This window comes from Elephas maximus, chromosome 10, assembly GCF_024166365.1.
Source record: "Elephas maximus indicus isolate mEleMax1 chromosome 10, mEleMax1 primary haplotype, whole genome shotgun sequence".
Taxonomy (NCBI): Eukaryota; Metazoa; Chordata; class Mammalia; order Proboscidea; family Elephantidae; genus Elephas; species Elephas maximus.
The window spans coordinates 6,389,874-6,409,816 of NC_064828.1; the positions used below are offsets into that span (position 1 = coordinate 6,389,874).

Genomic DNA, 19,943 nt, shown 5'->3' on the forward strand with positions numbered 1-19,943 from the left:
TTTACATTTATAGAGAGGTCTCCTTTTCCTGGGGTAGTTGAGGTCAAAATCTAGTTTGGGAAGTAGGGGTAGGGGGCTGAGGGGATGAATAAAGGGACTGATCTCTTCTGTCTGCCTGCCAAATGGATATAGCTGAATTCAAGTGCATTGAACATGCATACGATGTGAGTCCACTGTATTGCAATTGAGAGACAGAAGGTGCTTAAACTAGGGTGGTAAAAGTTGGGGCATATATGAGAGATGATATGGAGATTGAATGCATAGGGCTTATCTCCAGACTGGATGTGGGGCTTGAGAGAAAGAGAAGAGTTGGGTTTTCTGATTCATGTGACTAGGTAGATGATGATACCATTGGTTCAGATCAGAAATATAAGTAGATGAATATTTGGATATACTGAATTTGAAGTAGAAATGAAATATCACGTGGTCATGCAGGTCTGGAGCGTGGGAAAGAGGTTGGGCTAAGGTTTGTGTGCCATCAGCACCCGGCTAGTAACTGAAGACATAGGACTCTACATACCAGAGATGGAGTTAGTAGAGCTTGGGCATTGTTTTTTCTTTTTTTTTAAAAAAATTTTCCTGATGATTCTAATGGGTATTCAGGGCTGAGAATCACTGCTATGGAGTGAGAAGAAAAGGGACCATTGTTAAAAGGAAAAATGAACAATGACAAAAACAAAAAAAAGAAACCAGTAAAAAAGACAGAGAAGGACCGGAGTAGCCAGAAGGGTCAGATGAGGAACAGGAAAAAATGCTGTCATAAAAGCCAAGGAAAGAGAGGGATGGAGAGGAAAATGAAGGGCAGGTCCAGGAGAAGTCAGCAATGACAGATGCCCTAGGTAGGCGAACAAGGGAACAAAAACAGTTCACCAGGGTGGACTGTTAGGAGGTAGGTGGTTTGCCCAAGCAGCTTCAGTATAGTGTTGAGGCAGAAACTTAACTGCAGTGAGTTGAGGCATGGATGGAGAATAAGGAAGTAGAGAAGATGTCTCAAGGCTGAGCAGGGAATGTAGTTTTTTTTTTTTTTTAAGACAGGAAAGGTGTCAGAAAAATCCTGCAGTGTCTTCGTGCCGCTCGGTGAGTGACCTCTACCAGTGCTGAACATTTACTGCGTGAAGGTCAGATCCTCATCGGTCATATGGATTATACACTGCTCATCAGTCTTCTGATTGTCTCAGAACTGTTTTTTCTTTTTTTTTTTTATTGTACCTTAGATGAAGGTTTACAGGACAAACCAGTCTCTCATTAAATGGGTGGGTTTTGTTATTCATATTGTTTTATGAGATTGGTTAACAACCCCATGCCAACACTCTCCCTTCTCAAACTTGGGTTCCCTATTACCAGCTTTCGTGTTCCCTCCTGCCTTCAGTCCCTGCCTCTGGGCTGGTGTGCCCCTTTAGTCTCGTTTTATTTTATGGGCCAGTCCAATCTTTGGCTGAAGGGTGAACCTCAGGAGTGACTTCATTACTAAGATGAAAGGGTGTCTGGGGGCTATACTTTCAGGGTTTCTCCAGTCTCTGTCAAGCCAGCAAGTCTGGTCTTTCTTTTTGAGTTAGAATTTTGTTCTACCTTTTTCTCCATCTCTGCCTGGGACCCTCTATTGTGATCCCTGTCAGAGCAGTCAGTGGTGGTAGCTGGGCACCATCTAGTTGTACTAGACTCAGTCTGGTGGACTAATATTTCCCTTGTATCTTTAGTTTTTTTCATTCTTCCTTGCTCCTGAATGGGAAAGACCAGTGGACTATCCTCACAGGCTTTTAAGACCCCAGATGCTACTCACCAGAGTTATTCTTCCCTGTCTTATCACTCTTATTATGAACTTATCAAATGCAAGGCCTATGCCTTAAACCTTTTCTTGAACAATATTTCCCCATACTCCTAGCACAGGGCCAGGCATATTCTAAGGAAGGGACTGTGCCGTTGGGAAAAGGAAAGATTTAACCCTAATTAATAATGAATAAACTGAGGTTCCTATATGTTATATAGTAAGCTTTATTTTATTTTTTAACTCTAAAATAATAGATTATTAAAAATAATAGAGACCCCATGTTTATAAGAGTATAAATGTGCTCCACAGAGTTTTCAATGTCTGATTTTTATGAAATAGATTGCGAAGCCTTTCTTCTGAGGTGCCTCTGGGTAGACTCAAACCTCCAACCTTTGAGTTAGCAGCCAAGCATATTAACCGTTTGTACCACCTATAAACAGTACTAAATTGTAAAGTAAAAAGTAAAATGCCTGTATCCCATTTCCAGAGGTAACCACTGTCAGTAGTCTCTTGTGTATCCATTAGACAGATGTTCCTTTGGAGAATATCTCCTTTTTTCTTTAGGGAGTATGCTCAAAATCATAATTCTCTGAAAGCATCCAGGATGAGAAGTTTCTACAAACTAGCGGTCATTCCTTCTCTCTGAAAACCCAGTATTGCCTGGAATGCAGAACCCAAGATACACACAGGCATGAGTAGACTGTTTCCCCTTTCCCTGGGAGCAAATGGTTGAAGCTCAGACAGTACAAAAACATGATGACTGCCTTGGGGTATGAAGGGAGAGCGAGAGCTCGGACTTAGGTAAGTCGTCTGCTGGGTGCTGAATGGGAAGGTTGTCTGAGCACTGCTCAGCTCCGCCGCTTTCTCACCAACCCTTCATGACTCTAAATAAAGGCCTTCAGTGTCCTTTCCTTGTCTCAGCATCTGGAATTAGGGAGTGTCTTCTGCTTCGCGTGCCATCTCCTGCGGTTCCAGAGCAGGCTCAAGTCACATCTGCTGTAACCTTGTGGAACCCTGGTGGCATAGTGGTTAAAGCTCGGCTGCTAACCAAAAGGTCAGCAGTTCGAATCCACCAGCCACTCTTATGGGGCAGTTCTACTCTGTCCTAGAGGGTCACTATGAGTTGGAATCGACTCCATGGCAATAGGTTTGGGTTTTTTTTTGGGTTACCTTCATGGCCCCCAGTCCTGTCACTGTGTTACCTACTTGGGTAGACCAAAGGAAAGGTCAGTGGGAGTCAGCTGAATAACCCCATCTCTTTCTGCTTTTTCTGTGATACAGAGGTTACATACAAGGCCCAGGAAAGGGCTCTAGAAGCTGAGAATACGCCCTGATTCAGTCTCACTGAATAAACGCAACCGAGACAGGCACTTCCCTTAAACAGGCTTTAATTTCCTCATCTATTAAATGGAGTTAATGACAGTGACTAACCTCACAGAAAGAAAAGACAAATCATCTCTTTCCGTGGCTGTCCAATCCTTACTGTGCTGAGTTTTCTGAGAACAGAGACCATGTCTTATGCAGGTTTGCATTTAGTAGATGAATGAGCTGTACTGTCCTTCCCAGCTTATACCAAGCTTCTCCTTCCCCAGGCCTCGACATTAAGCCACCGTCTGCTTAGGTACTCATCAGGTACCTACACAAAGAAGTGGACAGGTTATTTTAATGCACCAGCTGCTCCCTGTTTCCTTACAGGAATGGTTTCTAAGTGAAATGGGCTTGTGTGAGTCATTGGGGAGACCAATTCCATTCCAGTCTTTGGAGTAATTTGTGGCAAAAGTTGGGTGCTGCTTCCTTCCCTTCATGTTCTTTAGCGTGCCTTCCTCAGCACTTGCCCATGGTGGAAGGGAAATGTATTCATTGTCATAATCACCTTGGGCCATGACTCACGTTTCTTCAGAACCTTCCGTTGCATCATGGTGAGGCTGGCAGAAGGTGTCATCTGTGCTGTTGCTGACTGAACAACTGTGTGAAGCAAAATGGAGGTTAAAATGAAGAAAAGACACCAATGCCTGAGCTGCCTTAGAAGGAAGCAGATTTGAGGAGGTTATCACCATGAACTGTGATTGAGAACAAAACCTTGGAAGAGTCCTTCTCTTGCTCCCCCACCTAAAAATCTCCGAGCTCCTCAATGACCCAGATCTCACACTGAGGATTCATTTCACTCGGCTAAGAATTGCCCCTACTTTGACACTGTCCTTACCTAGGTATTAGAACCTCCTCAGCCTTGGAGTATCTCAGTCCCAGCTGGCTCCCTTTGCCTTTTTTGCCCCTCCTGTTCAGACATGCAGCCTACTATCCCACCACAGACCCTATCATTCAGGGTTCTCCCCTCCACCCAGCCCCACCCCTAGACTTTCTAAGGAATAGTGCACAGTCTTTGCAGCTTCCGACTTCACTACAAAACCTCCTCTGTTTTAGGTTGTTTGTTGCCAGTCTCTAAGATGGGGCATAACAGAAATAATAAACATGGAGGAAATTACAAAGAGTCTAGAAACTTCCAAGGGTATCATCCTAGCCTGTATTTCCTACATCTCTTTCTGAGAGTGTTCTGAGGTCTCCTGCACTCTTCGTTTATCCTCCACGATGGAGAAACCAAACCTTCACTTGCTCGATCTCTTCTTCCTCTCTCTCATTTAAAGGTGCAGTTGGAGTTGAGCAATAGATGCTTCGTTCATTCTTTCAGCCAGTTCTTGTTGGGCACCTGCAGTGTGCCAGGCACTGTCCCAGGTGCTGGAGTACACTGGTGATCAAGGTTCTTACTCTTGTGGTGCTTACAGCCAGGGGAAGGAAGACAGAGACTAAATAAGCAAATTAACAGGTAATCCTGACCATCCTGACTGCAGACAGTGACATGAGGATGACGGTATGTGATGAAGGCTGACAGGAGGGGCCTCCAAGGAGGCATCTGAACTTAAACCTGCAGGATGAGAAATAGTTCTGCAGGGCAGTAGAGAAGAGCCAGGCAGAAGGAACAGCAAGTGCAAAACTCCTGACCTTGGAAAGAGTTTGGTGTATTTGAGGAACAGTAAGGAGAGTGACCCCCCCACGTGTCTGTCAGTTTGTCATACTATGGGAGCTTGTGTGTTGCTGTGATGCTGGAAGCTATGCCTCCGGTATTCGGTTACCAGCAGAGTCACCCATGGCAGACAGGTTTCAGCTGAACTTCCAGACTAAGACAAACTAGGAAGAAGGACCCGACGGTCTACTTCTCAAAAGAATTAGCCAGTGAAAAACTTACGAATAGCAGCGGAACATTGTCTGATATAGTGCTGGAAGATGAGCCCCCCAGGTTGGAAGGCACTCAAAAGATGGCCGTGGAAGAGCTGCCTCCTCAAAGAAGAGTCAACCTTAATGACATGGATGGAATTAAGCTTTCGGGACCTTCATTTGCTGCTGTGGCATGACTGAAAGTGAGGAGAGACAGCTGCAAACATCCATTAGTAATCAGAATGCGGAATGTACAAAGTAGGAATCTAGGAAAATTGGAAATCATCAAAAATGAAATGGAACATATAAACATCAATATCCTAGGCATTAGTGAGCTGAAATGCACTGGTTGGGCAATTTCGAATTGGAAAAATCATATAGTCTACTATGCCGGGAATGGCAACTTGAAGAGGAATGGCATTGCATTCATCATGAAAAAAAAATTTCAAGATCTGTCCTGAAGTACAACATTGTCAGTGAAAGGATAATATCCATATACCTGCAAGGAAGACCAGTTAATATGACTATTATTCAAATTTACGCACCAACCGCAAAGGCCAAAGATGAAGAAATTGAAGATTTTTGCCAAATTCTGCATTCTGAAATTGATTGAACATGCAGTCAGGATGCAGTAATAATTACTTGTGATTGGAATTCAAAAGTTGGAAATGAAGAAGGATAAGTAGTTGGAAAATATGGTCTTGGTGATAGAAATGATGGCATAGATTGAATGATAGAATTTAGCAACACTAAAGACTTCTTCATTGCCAATACGTTTTTCACCAACATAAACAGCAACTATACACATGCACCTCGCCAGATGGAATACACAGGAATCAAATTGAGTACATCTGTGGAAAGAGACAATGGAAAAGCTCAATGTCATCAGTCAGAACAAGGCCGGGGCGAACTGTGGAACGGACCATCAATTGCTCAAATGCAAGTTCAAGTTGAAACTGAAGAAGATTAGAACAAGTCCACAAGAGCCAAAGTATGACCTTGAGTATGTCCCACCTGAATTTACAGAACAACTCAAGAATAGATTTGACGCATTGAACACTAATGACTGAAGAAGACCAGACAAGTTGTGGAATGACATCAAGGACATCATCCATGAAGAAAGCAAGAAGTCATTAAAAAGACAAGAAAGAAAAACAAGACCAAAATGGATGTCAGAAGAGGCTCTGAAACTTGCTTTTGAACGTCGAACAGCTAAAGCAAAAGGAGGAGATGATGAAGTAAAAAGAACTGGACAGAAGATTTCAAAGGGTGGCTCAAGAAGACAAAGTAATGTATTATGACACGTGCAAAGACCTGGAGATAGAAAACCAAAAGGGAAGAACACTCCCGGCATTTCTCAAGCAGAAAAAACTGGAGAAGAAATTCAAGCCTTGAGTTGCAACGGGGAAGGATTCTATGGAAAAAATATTAAATGACACAGGAAGCATCAATAGAAGATGGAAGGAATACACAGAGTCATTATACCAAAAAGAATTGGTCATCGTTCAACCATTTCAGGAGGTACCATATGACCAGGAACCGATGGTACTGAAGGAAGAAGTCCAAGCTGCACTGAAGGCATTGGTGAAAAACAAGGCTTCAGGAATTGATGGAATATCAATTGAGATTTTTCAACAAATGGATGCAGCGCTGGAAGTGCTCACTCACCTATGCCAAGAAATTGAGAAGACAACTACCTGACCAACTGACTGAAGAGATCCATATTTATGCCTATCCCCAAGAAAGGTGACCAAATGAATATGGAAATTATTGAACAATATCATTAATATCACATGCAAGCAAAATTTTGCTGAAGATCATTCAAAAGTGGGTGCAGCAGAATATCGATAGGGAACTGCCAGAAATTCAGGCTGGTTTCAGAAGAGGACGTGGAACCAGGGATATCATTGCTAATGTCAGATGGATCCTGGCTGAAAGCAGAGGATACCAGAAGGTTGTTTTCCTCTGTTTTATGGACTATGCAAAGGCATTTGACTGTGGATCATAACAAATTATGATAGAATTGCGAAGAATGGGAATTCCAGAACACTTAATTGTGCTCACGCAGAACCTGTACATAGATCAAGAGGTAGTTGTTCAGACAGAACAAGGAGATACTGCGTGATTTAAAGTCAGGAAAAGTGTGTGTCAGGGTTGTAATTTTTCACCATACTTATTCAATCTGTATGCTGAACAAATAATCTGAGAAGCTGGACTATATGAAGAAGAACGTGGCATCAGCATTGGGGGAAGACTCATTAACAACCTGCGTTACGCAGATGACACAACCATGCTTGTTGAAAGTGAAGAGAACTTGAAGCACTTACTGATGAAGATCAAAGACCACAGCCTTCAGTATGGATTACACCTCAACATAAAGAAAATAAAACTCCTCACAACTGGACCAATGAGCAACGTCGTGATAAACAGAGAAGACTGAAGTTTTCAAGGATTTCATTCTACTTGGATCCACAATCAACACCATGGAAGCAGCAGTCAAGAAATCAAAAGACACATTGCATGGGGCAAATCTGTGCAAAAGACCCCTTTAAAGTGTTGAAAAGCAAAGATGTCACCTTGAGGACTAAGCTATGCCTGACCCAAGCCATGGTATTTTCAGTCGCATCATATGCATGTAAAAGCAGGACAATGAATAGGGAAGACCGAAGAAGAATTGAGGCCTTTGAATTGTGGTGTTGGTGAAGAATATTAAATATACCATGGACTGCCGAAAGGATGAATAAATCTGTCTTGAAAGAAGTACAACCAGAATGCTCCTTAGAAGCAAGGAAGGCGAGACTGCATCTTACATACTTTGGACATGCTGTAAGGAGGGATCAGTCCCTGAAAGAGGACATCAAGCTTGGTAAAGTAGAGGGTCAGAAAAAAAGAGGAGGACCCTTAAGGAGATGGATTGACACAGTGGCTGCAACAATGGGCTTAAGCATAATGATTGTGAGCATGGCACAGGACTGGGCAGTGTTTCATTCTGTGGTTCATAGGGTTGCTATGAGTCGGAACCAACTCGACGGCACCTAACAACAACGAGAGTGACACAGCAGCGAGGGTCTAAATAGTGAGTTTGTTTTGATAACGAATGCTAGGAATTTTATGCAGTGGAGTAACATATGATTTGCATTTTTGGAAAATCACTATGGAAGAGTGTGATAAACGTGAGTGGTTGTTCACATTTTCAAAAAGGGTGCATTGATAGGTTGATTAGTATGTCCTCATCTGAAATCAGTGACTTACAGCTGCGGGGAAAGATGACACACACCTCTGCACAAGGAGGCCTCCTGGGGGAATTGGACATGTAAGCAAATCTGTCCCCCAATCTGCATGGGGAGTTCACTCTTTCCAGAGTGACAGATGCAGGAAATAGGGAAGCAAGAGCTACGTTCTGGAGCAGAAGAAGGCAGTGAATGCCAGGAAAAGCCAGAGCAACCAGTGAGGATATAAAAACAATCTTTTTTTTTTTTTTTTTTGATTTTTATTGTATTTTAAGTGAAAGTTTACAAAGCAAGTCAGTCTCTCATGAAAAATTTATCTGCACCTTGCTGTATACTCCTAACTGCTCTCCCCCTAATGAGACAGCACACTGCTTCTCTCCACCCTCTATTTCCATGTCCATTCAGCCAGCTTCTGTCCCCCTCTGCCTTATCTCCCCTCCAGACAGGAGCTGCCCACATAGTCTCATGTGTCTACTTAATCCCAGAAGCTCATTCTTCACCAGTATCATTTTCTATCCCATAGTCCATTCCAATCCCTGTCTGAAGAGTTGGCTTTGGGAATGGTTCCTGTCTTGGGCCGCAGGGACCATGACCTCCAGGGTCCTTCTAGTCTCAGTCAGGCCGTTATGTCAGGCCTCTGCATCCCACTGCTCTCCTGATCCCTCAGGAGTTCTTTGTTGTGTTCCCTGACAGGGCAGTCATCGGTTGTAGCAAGTCACCATCTAGTTCTTCTAGTCTCAGAGTGATGTCATCTCTGATTTATGTGGCCCTGTCTTTTGGGCTTGTAATTACCTTGTGTCTTTGGTGTTCTTCATTCTCCTTTGCCCCAGGTGGGTTGAGATCAATCGATGCATCTTAGATGGCCCCTTGCTAGCATTTAAGACTGCAGACGCCACTTGAAAACAATCTGTTTTAATCCAGCTAGAATCAGCCTTCACGTGGAACTCGGGCCCTTGGAATCTCCTTTCACATCATCTCTGAAATGGGATTGCTAAACCACCACCAGCCACTGCCCTGTGGTTTCCAACTCATGGCAACACTGTGTGTCAGAATAGAACTGTGCTCCATAGAGTTTTTAATGACTGATTTTCCAGAAGTAGATTGCCAGATCTTTCTTCCGATGTGCATACAGGTGGATTAAAGTCTCCAGCCTTACAAAAAAGACAAAAAACTCCCGCCTTTCAGTTAGCACCCAGTGCATTAACTGTGTGCACCACCCAGGGACTCTGGGCTTCAAATAAAATCTAGCTTACGATTTACTGCGCAGAAATCTCTAGACACCGCTTGTATCCCTGCGGTAGCCTTGGAAAGTTAAGTGTGAGTGGGACGGAGATTTTTTCCCATGTCAATACTAGAGACACAAAGAAGAGTGTGGTGAACAGGAGTCTGAATGAGAATCGCCGGGTGATTGAGTCCACGTGCTTTCTCCAACACCAGGCACTGGCAACTGAGCTGCTCGCGTAAGGCTGTGTCTACAGAATTTGCCCGTAAATGCTGCAGGAGATGTCTGTGGAGGCAACCCCAGGATCCTCAGTACTTTTGCCATTTCCTAGCAGAGGGGACTGGAAGGCTTCCAAAGTAAAGCTAAACAGGAAGCCTGTCGTTCACAAGGAGCCCAGGTCACGTTCAGTCAGACCGCTTGGCCCTGGTAATATTGCCAGGGCAATTCCCTGAGAAGCATTCTTCCTTGTTCCCTAAGATTCTGCTGAGAGGATTTACTCTCATGGCCTCACCTTGAACAGCTACACAGAAGACTACAAAGTCGGGCTCCTTAGGGTTCATTCCTCTTCACTATTCCAGAATCCAGTTTTAATTGCCGGCTTATTTCCTGGATGCCCACCAGTGCCTTACAGTCAGTGGGTCCCAAACCAAGTCATCATCATCTGCTCTCCTGGCTCCCTTGTTTCTGTGAATGGCATTGCTGTTCTCGTGGCTACCCTGCCTGGAAACTTCTGAATCATTCCTGACTCATCCCTCTCTCTTATTCTCTATAGCAAATCAATTGCCGAATCATGTAGTATCTATTTCCGTAATGTCACTTGAATCTGTCCCCTCTGTCCTATTGCCTCCTTTCCCTCCTCAGTGTGGGCTGTCACTGCTTCCTTTTTTATTGTGGTAAAATATATATAACATAAAATTTGCCATTTTAATCATTTTTAATGTACAATTCAGTGACATTAATTACATCCACAGTGTTGTACAACCATCCCCACCATCTACTTCTCCATTACTTCTTGCTCTACAGGAGCGTCCTAATTTGTCCCCTCTCCCCACTAGCCCACCCTCAGATTGCTACTGACCTATGCCTCCAAAACCAAGATTTAATCACATCACTCCCTTACATGACTCCCCACTGCTACATTAGATATAAACCATCTTTTCCCTTTATATATCACAATTCCTTTTCCAACATTCTGTGTTCAAGCTAAATTCACTGATCCCTGATGGACATGACTGTCCCTCCTTAACCCTTTTAGTTCGTGACTTGCAGAATTCTTATATTACTAAATTCTGTATTATATGCATTTATATACTTGATTTGTTTTCTTAGATTTGATGTTCCTTGGGGGCGGGAGCTGTATGATTTCTTTCGCATTTTGTTTCTTTCACATTTATTTTTGCTCCCTCTAATATTTGAGCACCTGTGTGTGCAGGCGCTGTTCTGAGAGCTTTATATGTGTAAAATCGTGTCACTCTCACAGCAGTCCTAACTGGATCCCCATTTCACCAATAGCAGAACGAAGACGCAGAGAGGTTGAGTAACCTGCCCGAGGTCCCCTAACTGTGAGGGGCAGAGCCAGCATTCAAATTTGCAGGGTCTGGCTCCAGAGTCCAGATCACTTTCAGGCAGACTCTTAGCCACTGAAGTCACATTCATCCTTGTTACTCCTGAATTCCTGGTATCACAGTTTGCATTTAGCAGTTATGTTACAGCTGAACTGAAGTTTAAGGCATGCATCCCATTAATGGTCAGAAATGTCAATGGCAAACTGAGTCTGCAAATGTAACTTGATGTCAGGAGCTGATTTAAGATGTTTCCCAGGAAGTCACAGTGACGTTAAGAGACATCTTGGTGCTATTTTTTCCCACTTGTTCTTTTTTTTTTTTCCCCAGTACATGGGCTGTATTGAAGTGCTGCAATCAATGAGGTCACTGGATTTTGGAATGAGAACCCAAGTTACAAGGTAAGAGAACAAAAATGGGAAGGTCTTTGAGGACCATACTTTATTATTTTTTTATTGTACTTTAGATGAAGGTTTACAGAACAAACTAGCTTCTCATTAAACAGTTAGTGCACGCATTGTTTTACGACATTGGTTAACAACCCCACGACATGTCAACACTCTCCCTTGTCAATATTGGGTTCCCTATTACCAGCTTTCCTATCCCCTCCTCCCTTCCAGTCCTTGCCCCTGGGCTGGTTTGCCCCTTTAGTCACGTTTTGTTTTATGGGCCTGTCTAATCTTTGGATGAAGGGTGTACCTCAGGACTGACTTCATTACTAAGCAAAAAGGGTGTCTGGGGGCCACACTCCTGGGGTTTCTTCAGCCTCTGCCGGCTAGTTAAGTCTGGTCTTTTTTTGTGAATTAGACTTTTGTTCTACATTTTTCTCCAGCTTTGTCTAGGGCCCTCCATTGTGATTCCTCAGAGCAGTCAGTAGTGGTAGCCAGGCACCATCTAGTTGTACTGGACTCAGTCTGGTGGAGGCCGTGGTAGTTGTGGTCCATTAGTTCTTTGGACAAGTCTTTCCCTTGTGTCTTCAGTTTCCTTCATTCTCCCTTGCTCCTGAAGGGGTCAGACCAGTGGAGTATCTTAAATGGCCACTCACAGGCTTTTAAGACCCCCGATGCTACTCACCAAAGTAGAATGTAGAATATTTTCTTTATAAACTATGTTATGCCAATTGAGCTAGATGTTCCCGACACCATAGTCCCCACAGCTGAGGGCCATATCTTAAATCACAATAGTTTCTTGCTACAGGAATTTAACTTAAGCCTTCAAGGCCATTATGGGTTTTTATTCCTGTGGCTGGAAGGTAGGACATGTGGCCCAGCAACCTTGGCTGGGTGGCCGAGTGGCTCTTTGTGGATGAGCAGCTCATCGTGTGAAACGTTTCCCACCTGAATGGGACACCATCTGCATTCCGTATGAATGCTGATAAGATGACGCAGCCAGTCGGGGAAACAGCTGGCTTCCCAGGGATCAAAAGTGTTTAAAATTATGTCTGGAAATAGGGGTGTTACAGAACCTCAGACCTGTCAAGGCAGTAGCCGAAAATAAGAGCTGGAACCAATTTTCAACATCAGAAAGTCTAAATTCTCACCATTTATGGCATCCCTGACACGAGGACCTGCTCACTCCTTGTCTGCCTGGATAAGAACCCGCTTACCCCTCTAGGTAAGGTGAGAGGATACAAGAGTTGAACCAGGAGAAGCTTTTTCCAGGGTGTCCCCGGGCAAATTAGGGGAAGAACCAGAATCATTGACACACAGCTCAAGTCAGAAGTAGAAATACAAGACATTCATTAAGGCTAAGTTCAAGGCAAGAGAGGAATGAGAGAAAGAAGAGTGCTAAGACTGGCAACTGGGAAAACTGTGAGGCAAGGGGGATGATGTGAGAGGACTGGGTTGATATGAATGATTCGGAACAAAGATGTGGGCCATTTGTTTTATGTGGTCCCAAGATGTGTCTCACCATGCCCACCATGCTCATCTGAATCTATTACTTCGGGCCACCTGTCCCAAAGGTGGAGCCCTAGTGGCACAGTGGTTAAGAGCTCAGCTGCTAACCCAAATGTCAGCAGCTCAAATCCACCGGCCCCTCCCTGGAAACCCTATGGGGCAGTTCTGTGCTATAGAGTAGCTATGAATCAGAATTGACTCAGCGGCAACAGGTTTTTGGTTTTGGTCCCAAAGGCGAATATTCTCATTATGAGGCTAGGGTAACTTTTACTAATGCTCATCCCCTGCAATTCTAGACCTGGAATACGGCATCCTACAGTCCAAAAGTTTTGAGTAAAGGAACCGTATCGCTCTTTAGGAGAGCTGTGGTATACAATATATTAAAGAGTCTAAGAAGTGCTGTGTTGTAGTCTAATAAAATCTAACGTTGTTTAACTCAAGATTTCCTAAGTGTATTTGGTCCAGAATTCTTTTACATGTAACATAGAGGAACATCCATGTGTCCCTGGGTTTCCATGAAATGTGCTTTAGGAAATGTTGATTTAGGCTGTCTTCCTTATGATGCGTCGAAATCTGTCGTTCCAAACATCTCCTCGTTGATCCTCATCTTTCTGATCCTTCTCTCTAGAGCCAAACAGATGGAATCTGATCCTGTTTCTTAATACTCTTAGTGCCTGCCTCAGCCCCTGGCACGTGAAAGTGCTTAATGGATATTTATTGAATAAATGCATCGTTCCATCTGACTACACTTTCAGTATTTGGAGACGGCTACAATCATTCATAATTGTACTTGGAAATAATGTCTATTACTATTTCATGTTTGGAATATCTTTCTGATCTCTTTTTCTATACACAAGTTTATAAAGACTGTTAAAGAAAACCTAAATGCTATTAAATACTGTTTTTTGATCCCTTTTCCCATCTTGGGCATTTTCCTGCTGCGAAGTACTCTAAAACATTTTTAATGGCTGCAAGATATTCTGCTATTTTTTATTATTATAAATAATGTTGTGGTGAACATTCTGTCTGTATCTCTTGATTATTTCCATAGGACAAGTCCTAGAATTGGAATCATGAAGTCAAACAATAGAAACATTTTTAAGGCCTTTGATGTGTATTGCTAGATTGCCCTGCAGAGGAACTCTACTAGTTGTTACTCTTCCCTCAGAACCATGCATCTCTTTTTTGTTTAAATCTTCATAAACTTGTAAGTCTACATTTTTCCTATTGTTTAGCAAATAGTAAAAGTCTGACTTTTCTTTTCTCTGCCATGAGTATTCAGTTTATGACTAACATTCAGGTCAAAGTTAAGGTGTCTGACACGTATCTGGACATTACTCCTTGTAGATGTGTCTGTATGTGATTCAGGCATGGCAGATTGTGTTCTGGGAAGGTTTATGGAAGCTTGGGGTTGGTCATTTTTTTGGATTTGATGGTTGGAGAAAGCCTCTCTGAGGAAAAGTCGTTTAAGACCCAAATAAAGTGAAGAGTCTAGCCACGGGAATATCTGGGAGAAGAGAGCTGAAGGTAGACGGAAGGTGGCTGTGGACATCATCAGTCCACAGCATCAACACTAAGTCTCAAAGCCAGGGCTCCGAACTGGTTCTTTCTAGTTCTGTAATGGTTGAGGAAGCAAAACTGGAAGAGACCAAAATTTTTTTAAATTTTGGTGAACCAGAAGGGTAACCAGAACAAGAAAAATTATAGGTTGAAGCCCTGCTAGAAACCTAATCTCCCTCTTAGAAAACAAGGGCAATTTGCACATTGCATAGTAACCAAATCTCTTGCCTGGAATTTTGAGCAGAGCCAGAAACAAAAGTACCCGACTCAAAGATGGTGGATGACTGCGCCACTTTGAATGTGTGTTACGCTTCACAGTTCTGGCAATAATTGAATCTCACACATCAGGTTCCTTGAAAGGGCTCACTATATCTCTTCCAAGGCTCCCATTTCAGGGCTTCGACTCATAATTTTTCCTGTTCTGGAGCACCCAAATTGTGAAAATTCAGGTCTGTTCCAGTTTTGCTTTTTTGGTCATGACTGAACCAGTTTGAAACGGTTTGAAGCCCTGCTCAAAACCTATGCCAGTAGTTTGCTAGGAGCGGGAAGCACTTCCATTCAGTGGGTCCCAACTCAAGAGAGGGAGAGCCCCACTGAATGAAAATATCAAGGTTAAAGATGGCCCATGATGCCAGGCAATCCAATTTAAAGACAGACACTCCAGCCACCAGCAGCCTAGGGACCTTATCTGTGGTGTGGTTTGAAAGCAGTGAGATTGACCTCCGTAAACCAGGGCCAGACATCAGTCTTCTAAATCATATTTTCCAGGCTACCCCTTCCCTGGTTCCCGAACCCCTGCCTTGGGGCTTGTAGAGTTTGAAATGCTGTGTCTTTTAGCTTCCTGGGCTCAGCAGCAGACCTGGGCCTCTCAGACCAGAAGGGACAAGGAGAAAACTCACAAAGAAAGATTAAATAGAAGACAAGAGAGGAGATATAAAAATATCCCACTTTAAGGAATTAGCAAAAATCTAAATTTACTGGACGGAAAAATTATCATTGCAGAATTCACCACTGGGTTCCTTCAAGTAGTGAATTCCTTGCTGGTATTTCAAGTAATATTCATTATGAAATAAATCTGTTTCTACATTTTTTTCTCAGGTACGCACATACTGCTGAAAGTGAAGGTGATCTTTACAATTCTTCTTCACGACTGTAGTTCTTAGGGAACGACTGGAAAGTAGATATAAGCTTAGGTGTTGGAGCAGAACAATAGATTTTTCCCCATAGGTTTATTTAATGGGAACATTTTATTTCAGTCCGGGATCTTTTCCTTAGACTCATTCTGACCTTATCATGAGGTTGGCACATTCAATAAAGCGTGTCCCTCAAAGTCTTCCGAGTGGTGCTGCCCCTGAGCAGACAGTTTCACTTATTCTCATGTGACCAGGATAAGACAATAGTTTACGAACCCTACAACCTCTGTTTCCAACCTGACTTCCCAAATATTCACTCTTCCTCCTTCCCTTTTGGAAATACTGGTGGCATAGTGGGTAAGTGCTACGGCTGCTAACCAAAAGGTCGGCAGTTCAAATCCACCAGGCGCTCCTTGGGAACTCTACAGGGCAGTTCTACTCTGTCCAACAGGGTCTCTATGAGTCGGAATCAACTCCATGGCAGTGGGTTTGGATTGGGTTTCCTTCTCTTTTATTTTGCCTTCTCCTTTCTTCCTTCTATGTATCTTTGATGTTCAACTACTATGCAAGGTGCTTTATTACCAGTTGTCATTAAAACATATTGTTGAATCAGGCTTCAAAATTTTCAATTTAAATGTTTGTTTATATGTTTACAATTTCTTCATTTACCTCAGAGTTCTATTTAGTCCAGGAAGAACTTTTCAACACAGACCAATTAGGATTCCTAAAGGAAGACCTGGAAACCCTGGTGGTGTAGTGGCTAAGTGCTACGGCTGCTAACCAAAGTGTCGGCAGTTTGAATCTGCCAGGTGCTCTTTGGAAGCTTTATGGGGCATTTCTTCTCTGCCCTATAGGTCACTATGAGTTGGAATCGACTCAGCGGCAACGGGTTAAAGGAAATTTTTGTGTTACCACAGATGTAGCCTTGGATGCTACCTTCAGACATTTACTATCAAGCATAAGGTAAATTAGGTGTGAATTCTGGTCAGTGTAACTAATTGCCACTACAGATGCAAACAATTGGAAGCTAATGCTTTAGTGTAACCAAAAACCAAACCCAGTGCCGTCGAGTCGATTCCGACTCATAGCGACCCTATAGGACAGAGCAGAACTGCCCCATAGAGTTTCCAAGGAGCACCTGGTGGATTCGAACTGCCGACCCTTTGGTTACCAGTCATAGCACTTAACCACTATGCCACCAGGGTTTCCTGCTTTAGTCTAGAGGTAGTAAACTTCTCACCATCCCTGTACTAGTTAACACAGTGTTGCAGGTCATAGGGAAACAGCACCATGAAACTCCTGGTAGTAGAAGAAGAGCCATGTTAACGATGCGCCAGGAAGGTCGGCGTTGGAAACAGAGGAGAAAGGCGGATGGGAGCTCTTGGCTTTACGAAGGACCTTTCTTCCAAAGGACTCAGAACTGCCTGAGGCTGAATCCAGAGGACCTAGAACATGGAATGTACTCAAAAGAGAGCAGAGAAAAAGACAAGAGATGGCTTCTTTTCTCAGTATTTCAGTGGACTATACCCACTTCAGAGCTCTGTTCACACTTCTCCACTTGACCGGCCTGAGCTCCAGACTTAGCTCCTGAGGGAGCCCTTCGGAAGGCATCTGCAGTTGTTCCCCCATGAATTCTCACCCAGGCATTTATCCCCTTGACTGATTCAGGACCAGATCTCAATTTTAGTAATAGTGTGTGCATGCAAAATGGCAAAGGAGGAGGTCTTTCCTGATAGTGAGAAGAAACAAGATCATTAGGACTCATAGCCACAGTAATCTTGAAAATGTCTAGAAAACAGTATCCAAAGGAAATGTAGAAAGGGGCAAAGTGAAAATCATGCTAAGGGTGAAGTAGCCCTTTGCTCTTTCTTATAAAAATGTTCTCATTGTGATTTTAAAAATAAAACTAAGGAAGTAAGTTAAAAACCCCATTTAATCTCAGTCAGCAAACTCAGAAAAAAGAAACCAGGTCAACAGAACCTAGAGCCTGATTTCCCTCTCTTGAATAAGCATCCATCTCATAAAAGGAAGAGGAAAATCTTCTCTGTCCTACCAAGAATGCTTCCTTCTTCGTGTCTAGATAGGAGCAAGCCCCAGGCACCAAAGTAGGAATGGAAACAAGAAGTGTCCTGGGAAGAAGAGCTGGTGGCACAGGGCCTGGCTTTCAACCTGGAAAAGCAGAATTTCACATTTTGAGCCCTAAGGAAATTGTAGAGGGGCATCTAGTTCATCACTGTCCCGTGGGAAATAACTTACCTCAGAGGTATATAACTTACCCAGAGCGCACCATCTGACAGAGGGACCTCCGCAGGGCATTATCTGAGCACTCCTCTGCCCTCTTCAGTACTTATTGCCTTACATCTGTAACTCATATTTGGTAATCAAATCAGCCAGGGTAAGAGCAAGCGCCCAGCACAGATCTCCCAGTGCTGACGGTGGCTTTTGCTCTTTCCTGTGCTTGCCACCGTGGGGTCTATGATGGAAAATGGGGAGCCGGTAGAGAACAGGGGGCCACTTCTCTCTTCTCTAGCTGATCATAAGGGCCTCCATGTTGTAGTTTATTTACCGGCACCATCCCATTTCTGGGTGGGGGAAGGGGGGATCGGGCTCTGAACACTGTCGTCGTTTTTAACTGCTGCTCTAGACAGTAAGCAGGATGTTCAGGTGATTCGGTTCTGGGTAAAGCAACAAGGAAACAGCATAATTGAGAGGATATTGTAACTGGACTAATTTCCTGTTTGTAATGTTATTGCTCTTGAGCAGTGATTCTGTAAATTTAATTCACTAGCTTGAAATGTTGATTCTTAGGCTTCAGTAGGATGTGAACCCTTCTATGCCAGTGGTACACACAGTGACCATGAACTTTTTCAGCCTCTGGGGTTTACTGGGAAGCTGCTATATCACTGACAGAGTGTGCTGCCTCAAGGCAAGGGCCTTTATGACTGTTCAAAACCGAAGAAATGGGTGTGTACTGCAAATCATAGTTTTTACAGGGTACCTGTATGAGGTGTGAATTTTTGGCAGGAAAAATAGAAATTCTGAAAATTTTTATGTTACACGTATGTACCAGTAGGCCCGGGTGGGAGCTGGGGAGTAATTAGTGGTACTTCATATGTACCACTAAACACTTAAGGTAGGCTTGTGGGAGGCGGCAAGAAAAAAATCTATACTACCTAGCAAAAATCCAGACACTCAATGATTCAGCATGTTTTCATTAATGAAAACGCGTGGTCTCAACAAAAAATTCAAAGCTGAAATTAATTGGGTCACCAAAGGGTTGAAGGCAGTTCTTTGGAGAGAAATGCAAACTTCTGATCTGTGATTATATGTGTATGTAGCCACCACCAGATGCAAAGCAGATCCAAGACACAGATGTAGTGGAACATGTACGTAAAAGACTGGTAAAAATATTGCCTGTGGTTTCTAAGAAACGCACACATTAGCAGGAAAAGCAGAGCTGAAATATCCGAATGTTAGGTAACACATTAAGTTACCTGTTGGAAAACAGGCTGGCGTCTGTCTGATTTCCCCCGGACGGTAGGAATAGGAGGGGTTAGGGTTATGCCTGAATAAATGCGTGTATTGCTGCATAAAACCTGGGATAATTGAACAGTCTGTGGACTCTGTGATGACTTGTGACTAGACCAGGGAGTTAGAAGGAGGATGCAGCCCACCAGGCATATATAAAAGAATAAAATAAAGACCACCAGAGTGGGGTAAAAGGCCTAGTCTATGAACTCGCGAGGCAGGGGAGGAGCATTGAGTGGACGAAGGAGAAAACAGTCAGTTCTTAAGTTCTAGTTCATGCTGGCCGCGCTAAAGATTTACAGGGGAGCACCCTGGTTAGGGTGAAGTGTACACGGTTAAGGCGGTTTTACTGTTCATTGATCAGGAAAGAGCATTCAGTTAGGTCCGGGAAGGGCCTGTGTCCCAGGGCCGAGGTTCACGCCCTTATCCCCTGGTTAGAACTAGCTACAATACAACATCTGACTTTGGTATCTCCTAGGCCAGCACTGCCCGAAGTGGAAGCATTTCTTCTCACATGTGCCTAGACGTCGAGGAAGCCTGCCGAGATGCACCTGTGTTGTGTGTGTGTGACAGTGACAACTTCAGTTACAGGTGTCTCTGCGCCATCTGTTCTTCACAACCTATTTAAGACTGAGACCTCACTTGTCAGAGATTTGGTATTAAATACCCATTGCTGTCTGGTTGATTCTGACTCATAGCAACCCTTAGGTCAGAGTAGAACTGCCCCATAGGGTTTCCAGGGAGTGGCTGCTGGATTCAAACTGCTGACCTTTTGGTTAGCACCAAGCTATTAACCACTGCACCACGAGGCCCCAATTTAATTCCTTTTTAT

General features: G+C 43.5%; 1 protein-coding gene across 2 annotated transcripts in view; it reads left to right on the forward strand.

The window, feature by feature from the left end:
- Positions 1–19,943, forward strand: part of SHC4 (SHC adaptor protein 4) — a 246,409-nt gene that overhangs the window by 38,409 nt on the left and 188,057 nt on the right. For both annotated transcript variants that reach the window (XM_049899614.1, XM_049899615.1), the window contains exon 2: positions 11,323–11,393. In XM_049899614.1, coding sequence (XP_049755571.1) covers positions 11,323–11,393 — 71 coding nt within the window. The remainder of the gene's footprint in view (positions 1–11,322; positions 11,394–19,943) is intronic.